The sequence below is a fragment of the Gallus gallus genome, chromosome 1 (assembly GCF_016699485.2).
Source record: "Gallus gallus isolate bGalGal1 chromosome 1, bGalGal1.mat.broiler.GRCg7b, whole genome shotgun sequence".
Classification (NCBI taxonomy): domain Eukaryota; kingdom Metazoa; phylum Chordata; class Aves; order Galliformes; family Phasianidae; genus Gallus; species Gallus gallus.
The window spans coordinates 34125547-34142315 of record NC_052532.1 but is presented as its reverse complement, the minus strand read 5'-3'; the positions used below and the strand labels follow the sequence as shown (position 1 = coordinate 34142315).

The 16769-nt window shown below is 45.9% G+C and overlaps 1 protein-coding gene across 15 annotated transcripts in view; it reads right to left on the bottom strand.

Annotated features, from left to right (window-relative positions):
- The window catches only part of MSRB3 (methionine sulfoxide reductase B3), an 83893-nt gene that overhangs the window by 55848 nt on the left and 11276 nt on the right, over positions 1 to 16769 (bottom strand). For 8 of the 15 annotated variants that reach the window (XM_046938164.1, XM_015281611.4, XM_015281622.4 and 5 more), the window contains 2 exons: positions 10192 to 10318; positions 6102 to 6173 (listed from right to left, as the gene is read on the bottom strand). The exons of 1 other annotated variant lie outside the window; for it this stretch is intronic. In XM_046938164.1, the coding sequence (XP_046794120.1) occupies positions 6102 to 6173; positions 10192 to 10267 (148 nt within the window). In that variant the 5' untranslated portion in view covers positions 10268 to 10318. The remainder of the gene's footprint in view (positions 1 to 6101; positions 6174 to 10191; positions 10319 to 16769) is intronic. 6 more of the 15 variants (XM_040695677.1, XM_046938175.1, XM_040695680.1 and 3 more) reach the window with 3 other exon arrangements.

The window sequence follows — 16769 nt, the reverse complement described above, 5'->3', positions numbered from 1 at the left end:
TTAACTGCTAGCAGCAACAACAAAAGGCTCAGGGAATTGACTGCACCATTCCCATGTTGGTGCAGAGCCAGGGAGGTAATGCAAGGCTCAGCCGTGACCGGAGGGTGTGAGGATGCATCATCTGAATCACGCCCCATCTACACGCCTCAGGAAGATGGAAGGATGAAATTCTAGGAGCGGAGTCCTTCAGCTGGGAAGGAACTACTATGCAAGTGGATGAAAATGCTCAGCCTGCAGTACACGATCAGCCTGCCAATCCGAGGGAAACTGACAAGCAATGGTTGTTAAAGAGGACAAGGGTGCCCTGGCCGCCTTCCTCACCCTGGTTCCCTGCACAAGGTACCACCTGCGAGCTATGGGAAGGGATCCTAATCAGCAACAAAACTGCAAAACCTTCCTGGGCAACTCAGGCACAAAGTAAGGCCCCTCTGTTCCCTCACAAATGGTGCAGCTCCCAGCAGGAGAGATACAACACCATCAGTTGTACACATAACATGGCATCCGTGTGATAACTCTGACAGTATGGCTAGACTAAATACACGGTGAAGGTAACCAAGTTTGGGTTCATTCTGTCTTTGGACTCTGAATGGGATCTGACGTTATCCAGAGGTGATGCTCCCTCACCCAGCTGCTCCACCAGGTCCGGACAGGGCTCCAAGAGTGGACTGAATGCCATTCATGATCTGCTTGTGCATTACTCTGGCTGCACAATTCACCCTCTCCTTCAGCAGACATCTTCTACAATGCTCGCACAGATTCCATTGCAGGGTCTGAGACCAAGTACAAGCTTTCCAGTCAGTGCAGCGCAATGCCTTCGTTCTCCTTGGTGCTCGTCAGGGGAGCAGTGCACACCACTATTCCATACCCAGTGCTGACAATGACACTCCAGGCCACCTGCCTTCTTTCTTTTCCAGCGGTTCCATCAGTGCTAGAAGTTGCTGGGATCTTGGAACAGGATGGGAAGCTCCTCAAAGGAAAGGCCAGGCCCACAAATCTTAATGTGTAAATATAAAAAAATAAAGCTCGAGAGGGTGAAACAAACAAAATCAGGAACACTTCTGGCATCCCTGTTGTTAGGAATGGCTTTTCTGAAAAGAAATGCAAAGTGTGCTGCAATGTACCGTTCACCCACAGACCACGCGCATTTTAGAGTTCAGCCCTGGTGTCTGGAGGCCTTCTGTATAAAAATGAAGTGAACAGAAAGTATTTTCCGGGTGTTGACCTGATAATGAAGACATTAAGCACCTCACCTCGCATATAAATTCCAATTTCAATTGACCTTTTCAAGCCTGTGGTTCATAACACAGGCGAACAAGTGCCATTTCCTTCAATACAACCAATCACAAGGAAACCAGCAACAAGATACGTCCAGACAGACTGACATGAGTTCACAGACCATTATTCCTCACCACTCAGCCCTTCGCTTGCTCCACCATGCCGGAGGGTGTCGAGCAGTGTCTGGCGTGCCCTGAAATACCCTGGCACTGCGCCTGATGCCTTTCCTCCTCTACATCCCCTTTTGAACTGTTCTAATGGTTTTCTCTTATGTCCTGTTGCTTCCCATCACTGCAAAATTAACTCAGCATTTCAGCTTCATGGAAGACATAGCATACGTTTTCCTCCTTCTGCATATGCTTATGTTCCACTAGCATTAATGGACATTACAGTCATGCACTGAACGCATACCATTAAGGCTTCCTGAATTAAATACTGCAAGATCAAACGTTCCAGCAGAGCACAGCCATATAATAAATCGGGCTTCCAGTTTTCAGTACTATTTCTTTTAACAAACCCAAGCATTCTGAGGGGCCTTCCAGCACATTTTATTATACCTATACTACCACAGCCCCAGTCGTGCAATAGGACCTGTGTGGGCAGACCCCTGGGGATGTGCACAGCTCCAGTAACTGCAGAAGGGTCTGTGAAGGCAGAGCAGCTCGGAGGGCCTGGCTCTAAGTGTCTCCTGCTTCCCAAAGCCCCTTCACAGGTAGGTCCTACCTCACTCATCTACAGTGAATAATCTCACACTGAAGCTAAAAGGGATCCTGCAGGGTTAGAAAATATTTGTGTACTTGTTTTTAAATTAACCTCCCTGCATATGTTATCACCAGCACTCAGGTTTATTAAACTTTGAATCTCTTAGTTTTGTTCTTTTAAATTTTGTTTGCACAGTTTACGTCACCCCATGCACCTTTAGACTGCACCCTACCAGGGGAAAAAAAAAAGGTGTGTGGGGGGTGGAACTGTTGATCTAGTTAACAAAAATTAAAAGGAAAACAACTCTTGAAAACACAAATCAATGCCAACAGTTCTCTTAGCTTATATTTTTTTTTGGGGGGGGGGGGGGGGAAGATTTACAAAGAACAGTATTCAATGTCATACATCTTTATATAATCCCATCACAAGCCATTTTAAATCATCTCAGCATGCGGCTGCCTAGGAGAGATTCTACAAAAGAACTCTGAAAACTGGGAGGTCAAGTTTAAGTAAAACCCCAACTTTGACATTAAGGAAACCCTGTAAAGGTTTTGCACATTGAAAAACAGATTTGTGGTTCTTCTCTGAGGGATGGCTCCTTTGCTTTCTTGCTGTAGGTAGCCAACTCCCATCCGCTGCTGAAATACCATTTGCAGTTTCATGCAAGCATTAGGAGTAATGGGGTGAAGCCCATTTCCACTACATTGCGCGTTGAAAAGCCAAAAGCCAGGTACCAGGACAACAGCCACAATAAGGGCTCAAGAACACCACCAAAAAACACGTCTCGAAAAAACTGCCTTACTTAGTAGTCAGGATGGCTGCGCAGCCACAAAGGAAGGGCAGGCCAGCTCTTTGCAAGTTCACAAGCTTCCCATGCAACCAAATAACAGAGCTGCCACATTTCTTTTTTTCACCTGGCCATCAGCACGGCTCCTGTTTTATACACACCTATGTACTGAGTCATCAGTAGAGATCCTCTATGTAAGAATACCAGCTTCCTGAGCACTAAAACCCAAACGAGCCCACTGTGATCGCAGCAGGGGCAGACCTTACGGGGCAGGAGCTGCCTTGCTGCTTGCCCTGAGCTGTGAGTGCCTGTGCTGTGGTTACGTGGCCAAGGCAGCTGGTGATGCGCCAGCCAAGGAGACTTCGTTCCCTGCAAAAGGAATCTGAAGCTGCCTTCCCTCTCTGAGAATGTAAAAAACATTCAGCAGGGACTGGAAGTGTTTTGCATAGTGGGAAAGGGGGAAAGAAAAGCAGCTCCATTTGTCTACTCTACTTCCTTATCTCATATCAATGAAATCAACGTCACTACCAGCCACAACCTCGCTCCCACAACCTTTTGAGGTTGAGCACTCCAAAAGCAGCCTGCACCACAGGTGGGGGTGAGCATGGCTGCCCCACCAGGACAGCGGCAATGGCAGCACAGAGCCCCTCAGAGAGGCTGGTGTGCAGAAGCACCTCATGCAACATGGAGCAAAACTCTTTGCATTATCACTGCCACTTCTGTCAGCCCACAACAGCCAAGGACGGGCACAGGGCAGCCAGCCTGCTTGCCTTGCTCTTGGGTGCAAAGCAAGCAAGGCAAGATTGGGATCCACAGGTACAGCAGGGGGGAGGGAGCATTTATAATGACCGATTTCTCTTCCTCTCTCCCGTAATAGATAAAAGAGACTTTTGTTTTGCTGATATGATCCCAGCACCTTTCACGGGCACTGCATTTGTTTAAATTAAAAGCAAGAAAGGCAGAGGCTCTTCAAGGAAGACTAGAGCGCTCTGTATCTGGTCAGTAGATTTCTGTCGGTATCAATAAAAAGGTGCACAACATATGGAAAGGCATTTTATTAACAGTAGAATTAAGTTGAATTTAATAAAAGTGCTTTATGCTACCTTTTGCATTTAAAGTATTTCGGTGAGCCATCAAAATAAGTTTATTCACACGGCTTTAATAAAGGTCTAACCCTGCAGCGGAAACAATTAGAAAGTCAGCATTTGCCAGCGGTTACCGCAGTGCTGTGCAGCTTATTGTAGCATTCAGGCTGCAGCTAAATCCTCCTGCTGCTTCCTCCACAATAGTGATGTGTGGCCTGCGAAATGAGCACTGCGTTTCAAGAGCCGAGGTGCCTCGAGTGCCTGGGCTGGGGGTGGAGGGAAGGAGCTGGGGGAGGTCTCTGCTGCCCTCCGATTCCAAACAACCCAGAGTTAACCCTGAGCCCTCAGCACGGAGCCTGCCTGCCCCGGCCTGCTCCCCACAGCTCACAGCCCCGTAGGAGGGCACGGCCAGCAGGAAGGTGCCGTGCTCCTGTGCTGCGGCTCTCACTCAGCTATGGCCACCACGGAATTCAACATGGTAGCTCCCTCCCCTGTCAACACTCAACAGGACGAAAAGGTTGGCAGTTGCCAGCTTCTCTCCCTTGCAGGCCTCCTGGGTCACAGTTTCTCTCCACTCCTCATTTTCTCTCAAGACAATGACCTCCAGTGAGCAAGCTGTGGTTAACCCAGCAGCTGGGCCTTCGTGCTTCCTGTGCCTCCAGACCCTCTCAGCATGCCATCCAACTCCAACATGTGCATCCCCTGGAAGAGGGACCCGCTGGATCATCTCCTCCATCGCTTGCAAACATATTCTTACTGACTCGAGGATTAACATCTGATCCTTCTTCCTGAACTGCACCTTTTCTTGCCTGCCCTCCCTCAGCTGTGCAACAGATAACATCTCCTTCCCCTCTGCGTGCTGTCATCTCTCCTTCCCATCACATTCCTCTCTTCTTATGTACTCCTCAAAGAAAGGCCAAAGCTGGGAGTTGCTTTTAATTGAAGGGGAAAGAGTGAAGGCAGCCCTTAAAGGTGTCCTCAGACTTACAGTCACACCCAGATGGCCTCATAACTAAAAGAGCAGCTTTGCACTGGAGCTTTTAAAGCACAGAAACACAGTCAGCATCAAAACTTCACCTTTTACATCCATCTTTTGCGTTACATTGCAGCAGAAATGCAGTAAGCCCAAGCTGCACCGGGCACAGCAATGGAAGGCAGGGTATTTATGAGCTCTCAAGATTAAAACATTCTTGCGAGAAAGGTAAAAATGGCTTGTGGTGGGTCTTTTATGGGAGTAAGAAGGGAAAGCAATGCCTTAAAGAGATCCTTTGGGGACCATGTTGAGGAACGGGCTCTGTGCACAGTGTTGGGGGCACAAGGGCTTTCCTCATCCCACAGCCCTCAGCAGCACAGAGCCCTGAGCAGCCTCTGCCCACAGCCTCCTGGTACAGAGAGAACAAGAAGAGGGGTAAAAAAGGTACAGACTGGGTACAAAATAAGGTGCATTAACTAAGGATTTCTGGTCTTCTGTATCATCCCAAGTTTTGCAAGCATCAGGCATCATAAGGGTATCACTCCCAGTGAGATATCTACAAATAAATGTCATGTTAAACTGTATTAAATAAGACATTCTAGACTGAAAGCTGTTGTATTAAACAAACATTCATCAACACAGAATAACATTTTAAGCAAAAAACAACATTAAATATACTTCCATTAAGACAATTATACAGATTAATTTTTAAACCATTCTCAAGCCATTCAAAAAAACAAACAAACAAACAAAAAAACACCTTTTTGCTCTATTATGACAATGCAGCATTCTGTTATCATCAATATCACCAAGAAGCAAAACAGACATACAAACACATTTGTATATTAATGACACACGGACAGCTTCGCATGCTGCTTGCTGCTGTGCTCACATAGTGCCTGCTCAAGGACGTGTCAGATGGGCAGTTCTCCTGATCATTGGGAGGCAGTGAACGAGGTAATTGGTAAGACTGGAATGAAGTGAAAAACAAAACTAAACTTTATTTTCTTTGTTTTTCCAGATTGATATTTGTGGTTTTTTTTTTTTTTCTCCAAACTTAATTTAGCTTCATAGAAGTAAGTTTTAACTTTTGCCCCCCCAGCCAGTTCTGAGGAACAAGAACATCCAGCTGAGACCTTGTATGACACATGTAAGCCCAGAGCAAATTTTTACATTCATGTTATAAACCCCAGAAAATAGGGATTTATAATGAAAACACTGACAGGCATTTAACCATAGCCGTACTAGCGGGTATTGTTATACAGCAACTCAGTCTCACTTTTATTCTCTTTCAGGCCACGTGAAGAGCCACCTGTAATCATACATCTTTGGTGATACGTGCTACGGAAAGCTATGGGGAAGTTAAAACACGGATTATAGAAGTTACACCTCTGAGCATACAAACATACGGTATGCAACATTTTCAGATCTACTCAATGAACACCAAGGCTAAAAGCAGCCAACGTACTTGGAATGCATGAGACCAAGGTCTTTTCTAGGCCTTCAGCGTTGAGGGCAGATGTGGCAAACGCTGCGTGCACAGATAGTTTTGCTGACACGAGCAGTTGTTCACAGGGACAAAGGCGCAGGAACAACTCCTGTATGTAACTGTTTGCAAGATCTGCTCCTCAGCGTAATCCTTTCTGTTAAGAGCTCAGTTTGGAGAGCCACTAACTTGCTGTTCACTAGCTGTTCATTTCAATTTTATGGCAAGACAGTTTTATTGAAACCGAGATTCACAAACATTTAATAAAACAAGTGAGAAACGAGCTATAGATGTTTGTTAAATAAAGACTTACACCATATGCCCAGCACCATCTTCATACAGATGTATTGTATCTCAATCTAAGCCTAGAAAAGCACGGTTTCCTACTAGTGGTTATTTTAGTAATTAAACACTTCACAACGCTCCAATGCTATCTAGAACTTTATTATTTCACACGTGTCCTGGAAAGAAACACCAGCTCTACTCCTGTCATTTCTTCATCATTGACTTTTGCTTATTTTTACAATTTTCTTTGATCTACAGGGGAGGAAAAGCCAAATTATCTCATGCAACAAATGTGATGTAAGCAGCACAACATTCAGAGTGTTAAAGGAATTTTTTTAAGAAATGAGAGCCCATACTAATTAAAAGACACAGCAAAGCAAAGTAAGGTACCTTTTTACTTTGTATCTCGGTGGTCTGCTACAGAAAACATGTACATGGAATCTGCATGGTCATTATTTCTATCGGTTACTTGCTGTATGCGCTACAGCAGCTGAAATAGCCTTCGGATTAAAAGTTTGGGGTTTTTTGTGTGTGTGTGTTTTCAAAAATAATGGGAAAAAAAGAAGAGGGGATTTAATTTCTGTGAACTAAATCCTGGCAGGTGCTGAGTGCACCCCACATTTCTTTGGAAATTTAGAGCATTGGACCTCAGTAGGGCAGGCTGAAGGAACAGCATCCCTAAATCACACAAAAATACAATGGAGCTGTACTTTGCTGGAAATGAAGTCTTGAACCGACCTGATTCAGTCTGGCTATGAGCACAGATTTATGTGGTTTTCCCAATGGCCACGCGTTTAGTAAAATACTTTTAAATATTCCTCAGGTCTCGGGGTGTACCTCATGTATGAACAACCACTAAACGGGAAGCTTTTCATATAGCTCGGGGCGTGCGGAACAGCATATGCTTGGTGCCATCTACTGGGGCTGCTGGGCTAAGGCCTGGCGCTGCAACGCTGCGTGCAGAAAGCAGCGCACTGAGGGCGAGCAGCACGATGGATTTGCACACATCAAAACATTTAGTCCTAGCTTCAGAAAAGAGAGATTTTTAAAAGACCATTTGGAAGGGTGCACTCACACCGCAGGTGCTAATATACAAATGGAGAAAGAGAACGTATAAAGGCTTCTCCGGCACTTGGATTAGTTTGGTTTACCAGTAATCCAACATAACTTGCACGTGCTTGCAAACAGCGTGTCAGGGAAAAGAAAGGTCCTCCCTGTTCTAAGGTACTTCTGAGCATCATGCCATCCATTTAGCTTGCTTCTGATCTACCCCTGTGACTTTGTATTAAGGACGAAGTACACATTACGTGACATTATTTTGCTCCATTAAGGACGGACAGAGCACAGAAATGAAATCGTACTTTCACATTGAAGTCCTTGTCCTGCAAATGTTTAACTGTCTGGAATTCAGAACAGGGCTGGGAAGCCCAGCTCATACCTAAGACAGTACTGGCCTCAGCCAGAGCCTTTGGCTTGGTAGCAGAGCTCAAGGCTGAAACCTGTGCCAGCACCTCGTTCCCTTGCACTGAGCAGACAGGAGCTGCAGAAGACAAACGGTCTCCTTCCTATGAAGTCTGCCATTCGGCTGGAAGCAGGACAAGCTCTGCACCATTGGAGACTCACAGGATCCCTGGTCTGAAGTGATACCACTGCTGAGCTGCAATTCACACAGAAGGGGCTGGTGGGAAAAGCACCGATGCAGTGTAATGGTAGAAAAAAAGTCATGAGAACTTGGGGCGTTTTCTGTATGTTCAAAAATGAAGTCACAGTGGATTGTGGCATTTAAACAGATGTTGCCTCCAGATCTCATTCCCATGTTTAATTTGATACATGCTACACCATTTACTTGTAACCCCCTCAGTTCACCACACACAAAAAAACAAACCAAAGGCAAAGCAAGTCTACATTAATTTATAAGCATCTGGGGAATTTAGATTACTCTTAAAATATGTGAGATATGTGATTGTATATTATTCTACTGTTAGCAGATGAATTTTGGTTTAAGATATATATAAGTAGTCAGTGGGTGGAACTCGACCTATTGATGTTTGCACAGCTACAGGGCAAATGGACAGGAAGAGATAGTAGCGCTATCAACTTTTTATTCCAAAATTTGACTACTGGATTATGGCAGAAAAAGGCTTGGACAAAACTGCCGGCACAGTGCTTCACCAAGAGGTATGCAGTAGAACAGCCTCCTGCAGACGGCGTTCCCAGCTCTCCAACGTGACATCCCCTTTGCAGAGCAGGGACAAAATAGCCAGCACAGCAACTGTCCCCGTGTTAGGGCGGGCACCGGCCATGCGAGCGCACATCAAAAGGTGCATCAAGAGGGCTAAGGAAATTTGCTTATCCTGTATTTTTAGGATTTAAAGTCTGGCTCGGCAGCAAATAGAACAGGAAACAAAGGTCAGGCTGACACAATGTGGGCTATTCTCTCTCTTCCTCAGTATGCGTTTGTAGCTCCTATCTAGGTTAATGGGAGTTTTGTGCACATGTGGGGGAAAACAGAACACAAATGCTGCAAAAATTGGACTCAGATTTAGTTCAAATAGAATGTAGTCAGCTTTAGAGAGTCCATCAGCTTGAAAACTGATGTCTTATCACTGAAAAAATCTTTAGAACATCACCTCCATATGTTTGTTAAGTACAGCTCTAGAAAAAAGTGCTTATAAGAGTCTGTACCCTTATGAAACAGTTGTGTCATACAGACACCCACGCTGGTTCTTATTTGATGTTTCAAACACTGATCAGCCAGGATTGTATCTTTTTTTATGTAAGCATCAAGAAAATTCCTAGTAACGGTCAAAATTAATTCTGCAGCTTTTATTTTCTCTCCCATAAGTACGTATGCTGGCATTATCAGGCAGACGTTCCAAATACTGTTGTTTCAGTGAAATACAAAGTACTGTTGGGTTGGAGGTGCAAATCATATAGGGTGGGCCCTGTGGCAGCCCTCGCAGACCTAGCAGCAGGCCTTGGGCATTGCTTGAGAAGTGCAGCTGCACTGGACCACTAGCTTGCGTGGTTCCATTTAGTTATTTATTTACTTGCAGAAGTGTCAAGCCACTGAATATGCTGTCGGAAGGAAAAAATAGAATAACACTTTAAATTCTGAACACTTTTCATACATAATTTTCAGTGTAATGGATTTAAATTACGTTGAAACTTTAAAAAGGGAAACATTCGATGCAACCACAGCGCACTTCTAAAGATTTTCGAAGGGCTGTTATCGGATGCAGCTGCGATTCAATGCTGAATTCCAGTATCTTTAAAACAGAAATTACAGACAGCAATGAATGCAGCTGATCTTCAGTTTAATTCCACTGCTTTTCCAGCAGTGAGGAGAATTTAAAAAAATTCAATTCAGAATTTGTTGGAAAAGGAAGCCGGACAGCAGTGCCAAGCAGAGTAAAATCCAGGCTATGGAAACCCTCAGCCAAGCCAGTGACTTTAAAAGAAAAGCAAACAAACTTCTGGTTCCAAGGCAAATTTAAACAAAGCAGAGCAATCCATAGCACAGCGTTTCCTGCAGCAGAGACACCCATTGCTAACGGGCCTTCGTTACGCATGACACGACAAGCAGCACCCATTCAACCTGAGGGAAGCCCACAGGCTCGCAGGGCCACTGGCTGGCTCTTTGTCACCAAATGCAGCAGGTTGAATGCAGACATCACTGTGATATCCTCACCAACAAAACCAGAGGCAAAGAACAGGGGCAAGAGCTGAGTAGGGAAGAAAAAAAAAAGAAAAAAAAAAAAGAAAAAAAAAGATGAGAACAAATTAAAACATCAAAAATGTTAAGATACATTCACAGAAAAAAAAACAATGCTTACAAGTTATTCAACACCATCACATTCTAAATGCACCTTTCTTGGTAGGTTTCTTCTGCTCCCCCCCCATTAAGGTTTCAGTACTTATTACACAGCCTTCTGCGGAGCAGCTTTCTGTGCCACACGTGAGGGAGGGGACATCTTTATTGGAGGCCTTTACAGCAGATGCTTAGGATCCCAAACACCGAGCAACGTGGGGCAGCAACCTGTGCGGTCACAAGTGGGGAGGCCCTGAGGGGCAGCGCTTGTGGCCCAAGCTAGATAGCAGAACTCCTGCTTTCAACATCCCGTAACGTGGGACAGAGCCAGTGGGCAGGATTTTCCCTTTTTGTTTAGTTAAAAAAACCAAGCTGCACATTTCTGAATGGTGAGCGCAAGGACTCAGTCACCGCTAAAAATTGTTCTTTTGATGACTTGTCTGAGGAACGTGACATCTTACTGCAATAAACTTGCCAGATATCTCAAACCCACGACTTCTTGTTTTAAAGGCAGGAAATAATTTGCATTGTAAACCGTCCGTGAGATATATTTAAACAATCTTCTGGCCAGTTTAAATATAGAAAACAGAGAGAGAGACGGCACTCGCAAGGTTTTCTTTGGGACGGATTTAACACTGATTGTTTCATTTCCCCACGATGGGATGGAGGACACACAGCTGCCCGGCAGCACGGCCGCAGAAGGGGATGTGACCCCGGGATGCGAGCCGGCCCTGAGAGGCAGCAGCATGGCACTCAGTGACGCTGGAGGAGTGGGCCCAGGCCGGGCGGTGAGGCGCAAGCATGGCTCCCTGTGAGGGCCTCCCCTCCATGTGGGCCTCAGCGCCCGACCCGTGCTGGGCATGGCTTCACGGCGGGCATTTCCTGAGGGAGGGGGAAGGCGATCGCAGCCTCTTCCGACCCCTGAGCAAGCAAACGCATAGCGCACGGTGATGTATGTTACCGCATCGCTCTGGAGTATATCTGAGGGAAAACTGCTTGTATTAACATGCCTGAACTCTGACTTCTCCAAACTAAACTCGCTGCAAAACCAAAACATTTTTGTGTTACTAAATGGAGGCAAAGAGGAGGGGGAAGGTAAGTACTGCACAATGAACAGCCTGAGAGAGCCATTAAACATAAATAAACATGTCATTTTCACGAGTGACTGCAGGACCGGTTGAAAAAAAATAAAAAATAAAAAAAAAAAAGGAAAAAAAAATTCCTCCAGAGCAGACTACCGACTAATAAAAGATCAAAGGTCTGTCCGTAACGAACACTACAAATAAAAACGTGACTTTTTTTTTTTCCCAGCGACCTTCGCTGCCAGGAATAAAGTGCGCAGTGAAAGCGTAATTACCCGGCCGGGCTGCAGCCTCGCCGCGCTCCCGCAGCCGGCCATAAAACCTTCCCACCCTGCCCGGCAGCGCAGGCCTGCCGGCCGCGGCCATCTGGCTTGTGTCAGTGCTGGCGAGGCCGGCGGGAAGCGCGGCGCTGAAGTCACCGCGTGGGTCAGCTGGGGAACAAAGGCGCATTTTGCCCTTCAAAAGCTGGGGTGCCCCAGCAGCGGGGCCCTCAGCCTGCTGGCGGGGTGATTTATGGCTGCGCCGATCCAGCTCCTACTGAGATAGGCCGGCCTCATCTAGCGGTCGGCACCGAGAGAAGGCCTTGAGAAGGGAGGCATGGCCAGTGGACCACCATTCGCCCAACCCCAAGCCAGGCCAGCGGTGCTCCTCGTCTCCATAGGGCCGTGCCGAAGCCCAGGCCAAGGACACATGCCAGCCATTCGGCATCACTGTGAGACCTCCTGGGCTGTGGAGGCAAAGGTGGGTGGTGGAAAGGTGTATGTCACGCCCCACCCTGCCTGTGCGCGGGCACGTGCTGAGCAAAGTCCTGACTACAGGCACAGCAAGGACATCTGGTCCCCAGGGCTGACGTTCACGTCACGTCACAGCCCCTCACTCACCGCTGGGTTACAGACCACCAGCTGCTTCAGCGCGGACAGTGTGTCAGCAGAGCTCACCATGCAGCTTCCTGACAGCTCAGCACAGCCAAACCCGGCAGCGCAGAAACCTTCTGTGCCTGTTGCTTCAAACCGGGAGCATTCTCCCCTGTGCTGGAGGCCAGAATGGCAAGAGGTAGCCAGACTTACTCCTCTCCCACCAGCTTCTCACAGGGAAGCCTCGCACCTGTCTATGAAACATCTCCCCGTGCAGACGGGCGTGGGCATCTGACATAGCCTGCAGGCACAGGGGGAACCCTAATGCGCCATCATGGCTCTGCGGTTCATCTGTCCCGCTGCATGCTCCATCAAGCCTTTCAAACCCGCTTCTTTGTGGCACTGCATTTACCTCTCCAGACCAAAACTGTTCTCCTCCACCCTCTTGTGAGAAGTAAACAGAATCATAACTCCCTCAAGTGTAAGCAGTTTAGAGGAAATTATATGAATTTGCCAAGGATTAGAAAACAGATCTTGACCTCTTGAAAATGTCAAATATTTCAGCGTTCACCAAAATGTTGTTATTTAGTCTCGACTATTTGTAAAGACTTGGAGGATATATAAGTCCAGAAAGCCCAGTAAAATATAACTGAGCATTCACGAAAGTATTTTATTGCAGTTAACATATTTTATTCTTTTATCACTGATGTTTTGATTGCTATTTTTACTTACTCTGTACACTACAGCAGTGCCTGTAGTTTCAAGTAGGATTGGGACCTCCCAGAGCTATGTTCTGCATATACAGAACAAAAATCCCTGCTGCAGGGTGCTCACAGTCCAAGATTAAAAACTGCTCGTAAAGAATTAGGAAAGAGAAAAATAAAGGCAAAACCATTACTATTGATAAATTTGGTGTGAAGGTGCTTAACAACCCTTGCCTGCTGATTCTCTGGGTACCAAGATCAGTTTGATAGAGAACAGCAGTGATGTAGTCTTGCCAGGTAAGACCTTTCCTCTGCTCTTTCAGCAAATTTGGCTATATGCTTCAACAGGTTTAGAAACTGGGTTTGCATTTCAGCTCTATTAGACAGAAACCAACAGAGCTCGACAAACACAGGAATGAAACACCACCCTGAAGTATTGCTGCTGGTGTTTAACCTCAGGTGCTACGCCCACTTGGATCTCCGCAGGCCCAATAACAGCCCTACACCGCTGCCGAAGGCACCAACCCCAGCCCTAGGGAAGCCAGCAGCGCTGGCACAGCGTTCTGCCTTGTCAACATGTCCCTGGGGACACTGGGGCTGCGTGGCCTCAGCCATCACACGTTTGAGTCAAAGGAATGCTGCAGCATTGCGCTCCCACCAAGCAGGCTCATGATCTACACACCCCACCATGTTTTTCTGGTGGGATAAATGCTCTGTGAAGAGCCCAGTGCAAAACACACAATCCAGGGAAGGGGAGGCTGCTTTCTTTGAAGTCACCTTTGGTCACTGGTGGGGGATTCCCTTCGCTGTTGTGTTTTTTTATGGGGGAAAGGTATTAAGATCCCTGCAGGTCTGTCCCAGCTGTGAATGGAGGCTGCCCTCAAAAACCAGGACACCACTGGCTCTTCCCCAGGTGTCCCCAGGTGTCCCTCCATAGTGTGACCAAGCCTCCTGGAGTCCTTTCCCTGCACTTCCTCCTTTAACCAAGTACAGAAGAGAGCAGCAGGGAGTGTACATCTGCCTGGCTCTTGTGATGTGGGCACAACGCTCAGCGATACCGTGTAAAACTTGTAAGTAACAATCACACCAGTCTAGTGGTCATTAGGTGGGACTGCAACCCAGGAAAGCCTTTGTTTTAGGATGCTGACATCCTAATGTTGACAGATGGTGAAGTACTGCCAGCTTTCAAGAACTTCTGTACCCTCAAATTGCAGACGTTGAAAGAAACTGCAAATTAGGCCCCAAAATAAAAAAACAAAAACAACACATAACCATGACTGTTAAGAAATAACGTAGGGGTTGTGTTTTGTCAGCCTCTGCCTGCAAATAGAGAAATTTCTCTGTGAGAGGGGCAAGTTGAGAGAGAAAATTTTGGTATGATCACATCTTGCTCTTAAGAGCTGCAAGAGAAACACCAACGGTCTTAGGAACCCACAACACTGTTGCTTTACCTTTTTCCATATTTAGTGCTTCTCCTGAAAACTCAGGTCCAGGATTCCTAAAATTACACGAGAACCCCAGCTCTCACAAGAAACATGTGAAGCTGTAGCCCTTTAGTAGTAAATTAAAAATTAGCGGTAAAGCAACTGGACACCAATTCTTAAGGGAACAATCTTTTTTTCTTGCACCAATAATGAGACCTCAGTAGTGTGAGACTTCGACTTGTTTCCCAATTTCCACCCCCTCCCCCCAGCCCCGGGTCTCTGGCCCCACTCTGAGGACAGGAAACAATTACAGATCCCTACATGTTCGCCAGAGAGCCAGGCTCCTATGTCAGGAATTTCGGAGTCACTGGACAAAGCTAAGGAGCAAAAACACTGCCATACTGGAGAAACCCAAACAAGTAGGAGTCAGAAGCAAAGGCCTGTAAGTTTTCTATAGTCAAGTGTTACAGGAACAATTTAATTTTAATTAGCATTTGTTTTGCTAAGTTTCTCCAGTCGAGCAGTTGCTTTGGAAAGGTTTGGTTTGTTGTCCTTTTTGTTTGGCTTTGACTTATATCAAACTACAAGCGAATGTTTCACGGATAAAATGCAATGGAGTATTTAATATGTACATTTCTTCCAGTCTTAGCATTTGGACCTTTTTTTCTAATTTGGCTTTTGGTTACCTAAGGCTGCTGCCAGGCAGACTCAGCAGACAGGAGTGCACAATTACCAGGTGCTGCAAGAACAAGAAGCGCAGCCCTGAGAGAACCACATGAGCAAATGTCTCAGCGTATCATGGATTTCTGCATGTAAGTAGCTGTGTAGCCCCTCGCCATTTTCCTTTAACACGCTCACTGCAAAAGCTGAAGGCCCGTGGTCTCGCCTGCTCTTTCCATTGCATTTGATAGTTTTTAGGGTCTTTACCACTTGCAGTACATGTCTCAGTATGTGCCAAGGCTGGGGGGGGGGCAAAGGCAATGCTTAACAGCTTATAGGGAGATGTTTAACGGGGGCTGATCCAATATCCAGCACAGCGCTGCCAACTATGGCAGGAGACCAGTGCACGGGAAAGCTTTTCAGGAGCGGGATGAGGACTGCCAGTCATTTACTGGAGAAAGGGGAAGGGAAGGGAAGAGGTACTGTTTCCCCTGCAGATCCCAGAAGGTCTCTGATCTTTCACCAAACCTCTCAGCTTTGCAGGGATGATGCTAGCCTTCCCCCATGCCAAAAGCACTATCCTTCCATACATATACTTCCAACCTGGGCTAAGATAACTTCCTGTCCTGACCAAAACCTTGAAGTCAGATGAAAAAATACTTGAAAATTCATCCTTGAAGAGAGATTTTAGGATTTGCATTTTCATATACTTCTACAACAATGCATACTGCAAACTGAGGGTGTCTCCACAAGTTCCTGCTTAGCTATTAATACATGTTGCAAAAGCTCACTGATTCGTGTCAAATATTTCAGTCATTAGCAGCTAACAATATGCAGCAAAACATCGTAAACATCATTACAAATATGACCTTCTCAGAGGCTAGCTAAAGTGGCACAAAACGTTTTAGAAGAAACTAATTGTGTTAGCTTTCCAGGAATGCAAAAGAACCGTAGCATTTAATTTGTGTGCTTGTACATTTTATTTTTTTCCTCTTCCCCATAAAATACAGGCTTCTCAATTAAAGCCACACAAGTCAGAAGTATTCAGCCTGAATTCCCACATCACTTTTAACACTCTCAATTAAAGCATGTTCTCCATAGCTGTTTGCACTGGAATGTGCAAACTAAATGTCAATCCAGTCTACTTTTAGGAAGTTTACATTGCGCCCTGATAAAAGAGGTCATTACTGCCATATCCCATAATATCTGAGTGGAAAACCAGGAAATGTCAAGCTTTAAACTTGAAGTTACTACTCCTACTACTAGAAAGGAGCCTAAGCGATGGAGTTTAAAACCTTTTTCCTTTCTTCGTGTTCTCTCACACTGGATTTTGTTTTATACCCTGAAATACTGAGTGTGTTTACAACTGAAATTAAACCTAAGTTATACGCCTCTCTACAATACGGAACCTACGATCCTAACACAAAAGCAATTTCCATATCAGTTTGGACAACACATGCTTCGGGATACTGCCAGATCCATCTACAGATGCTACCTTGCAGCCTCAGCGGCCCTTACTAACACAAAAGGTCTTTAGCAGAGGAAGCAGAGAAGTTGATGACAGAGAGGAACATGTAGTGTCCCCTAAGGTGAGGCATGGCAGCTGCCTTTGCACCACAGAGGGGTTCCCTGCTGGTCCCA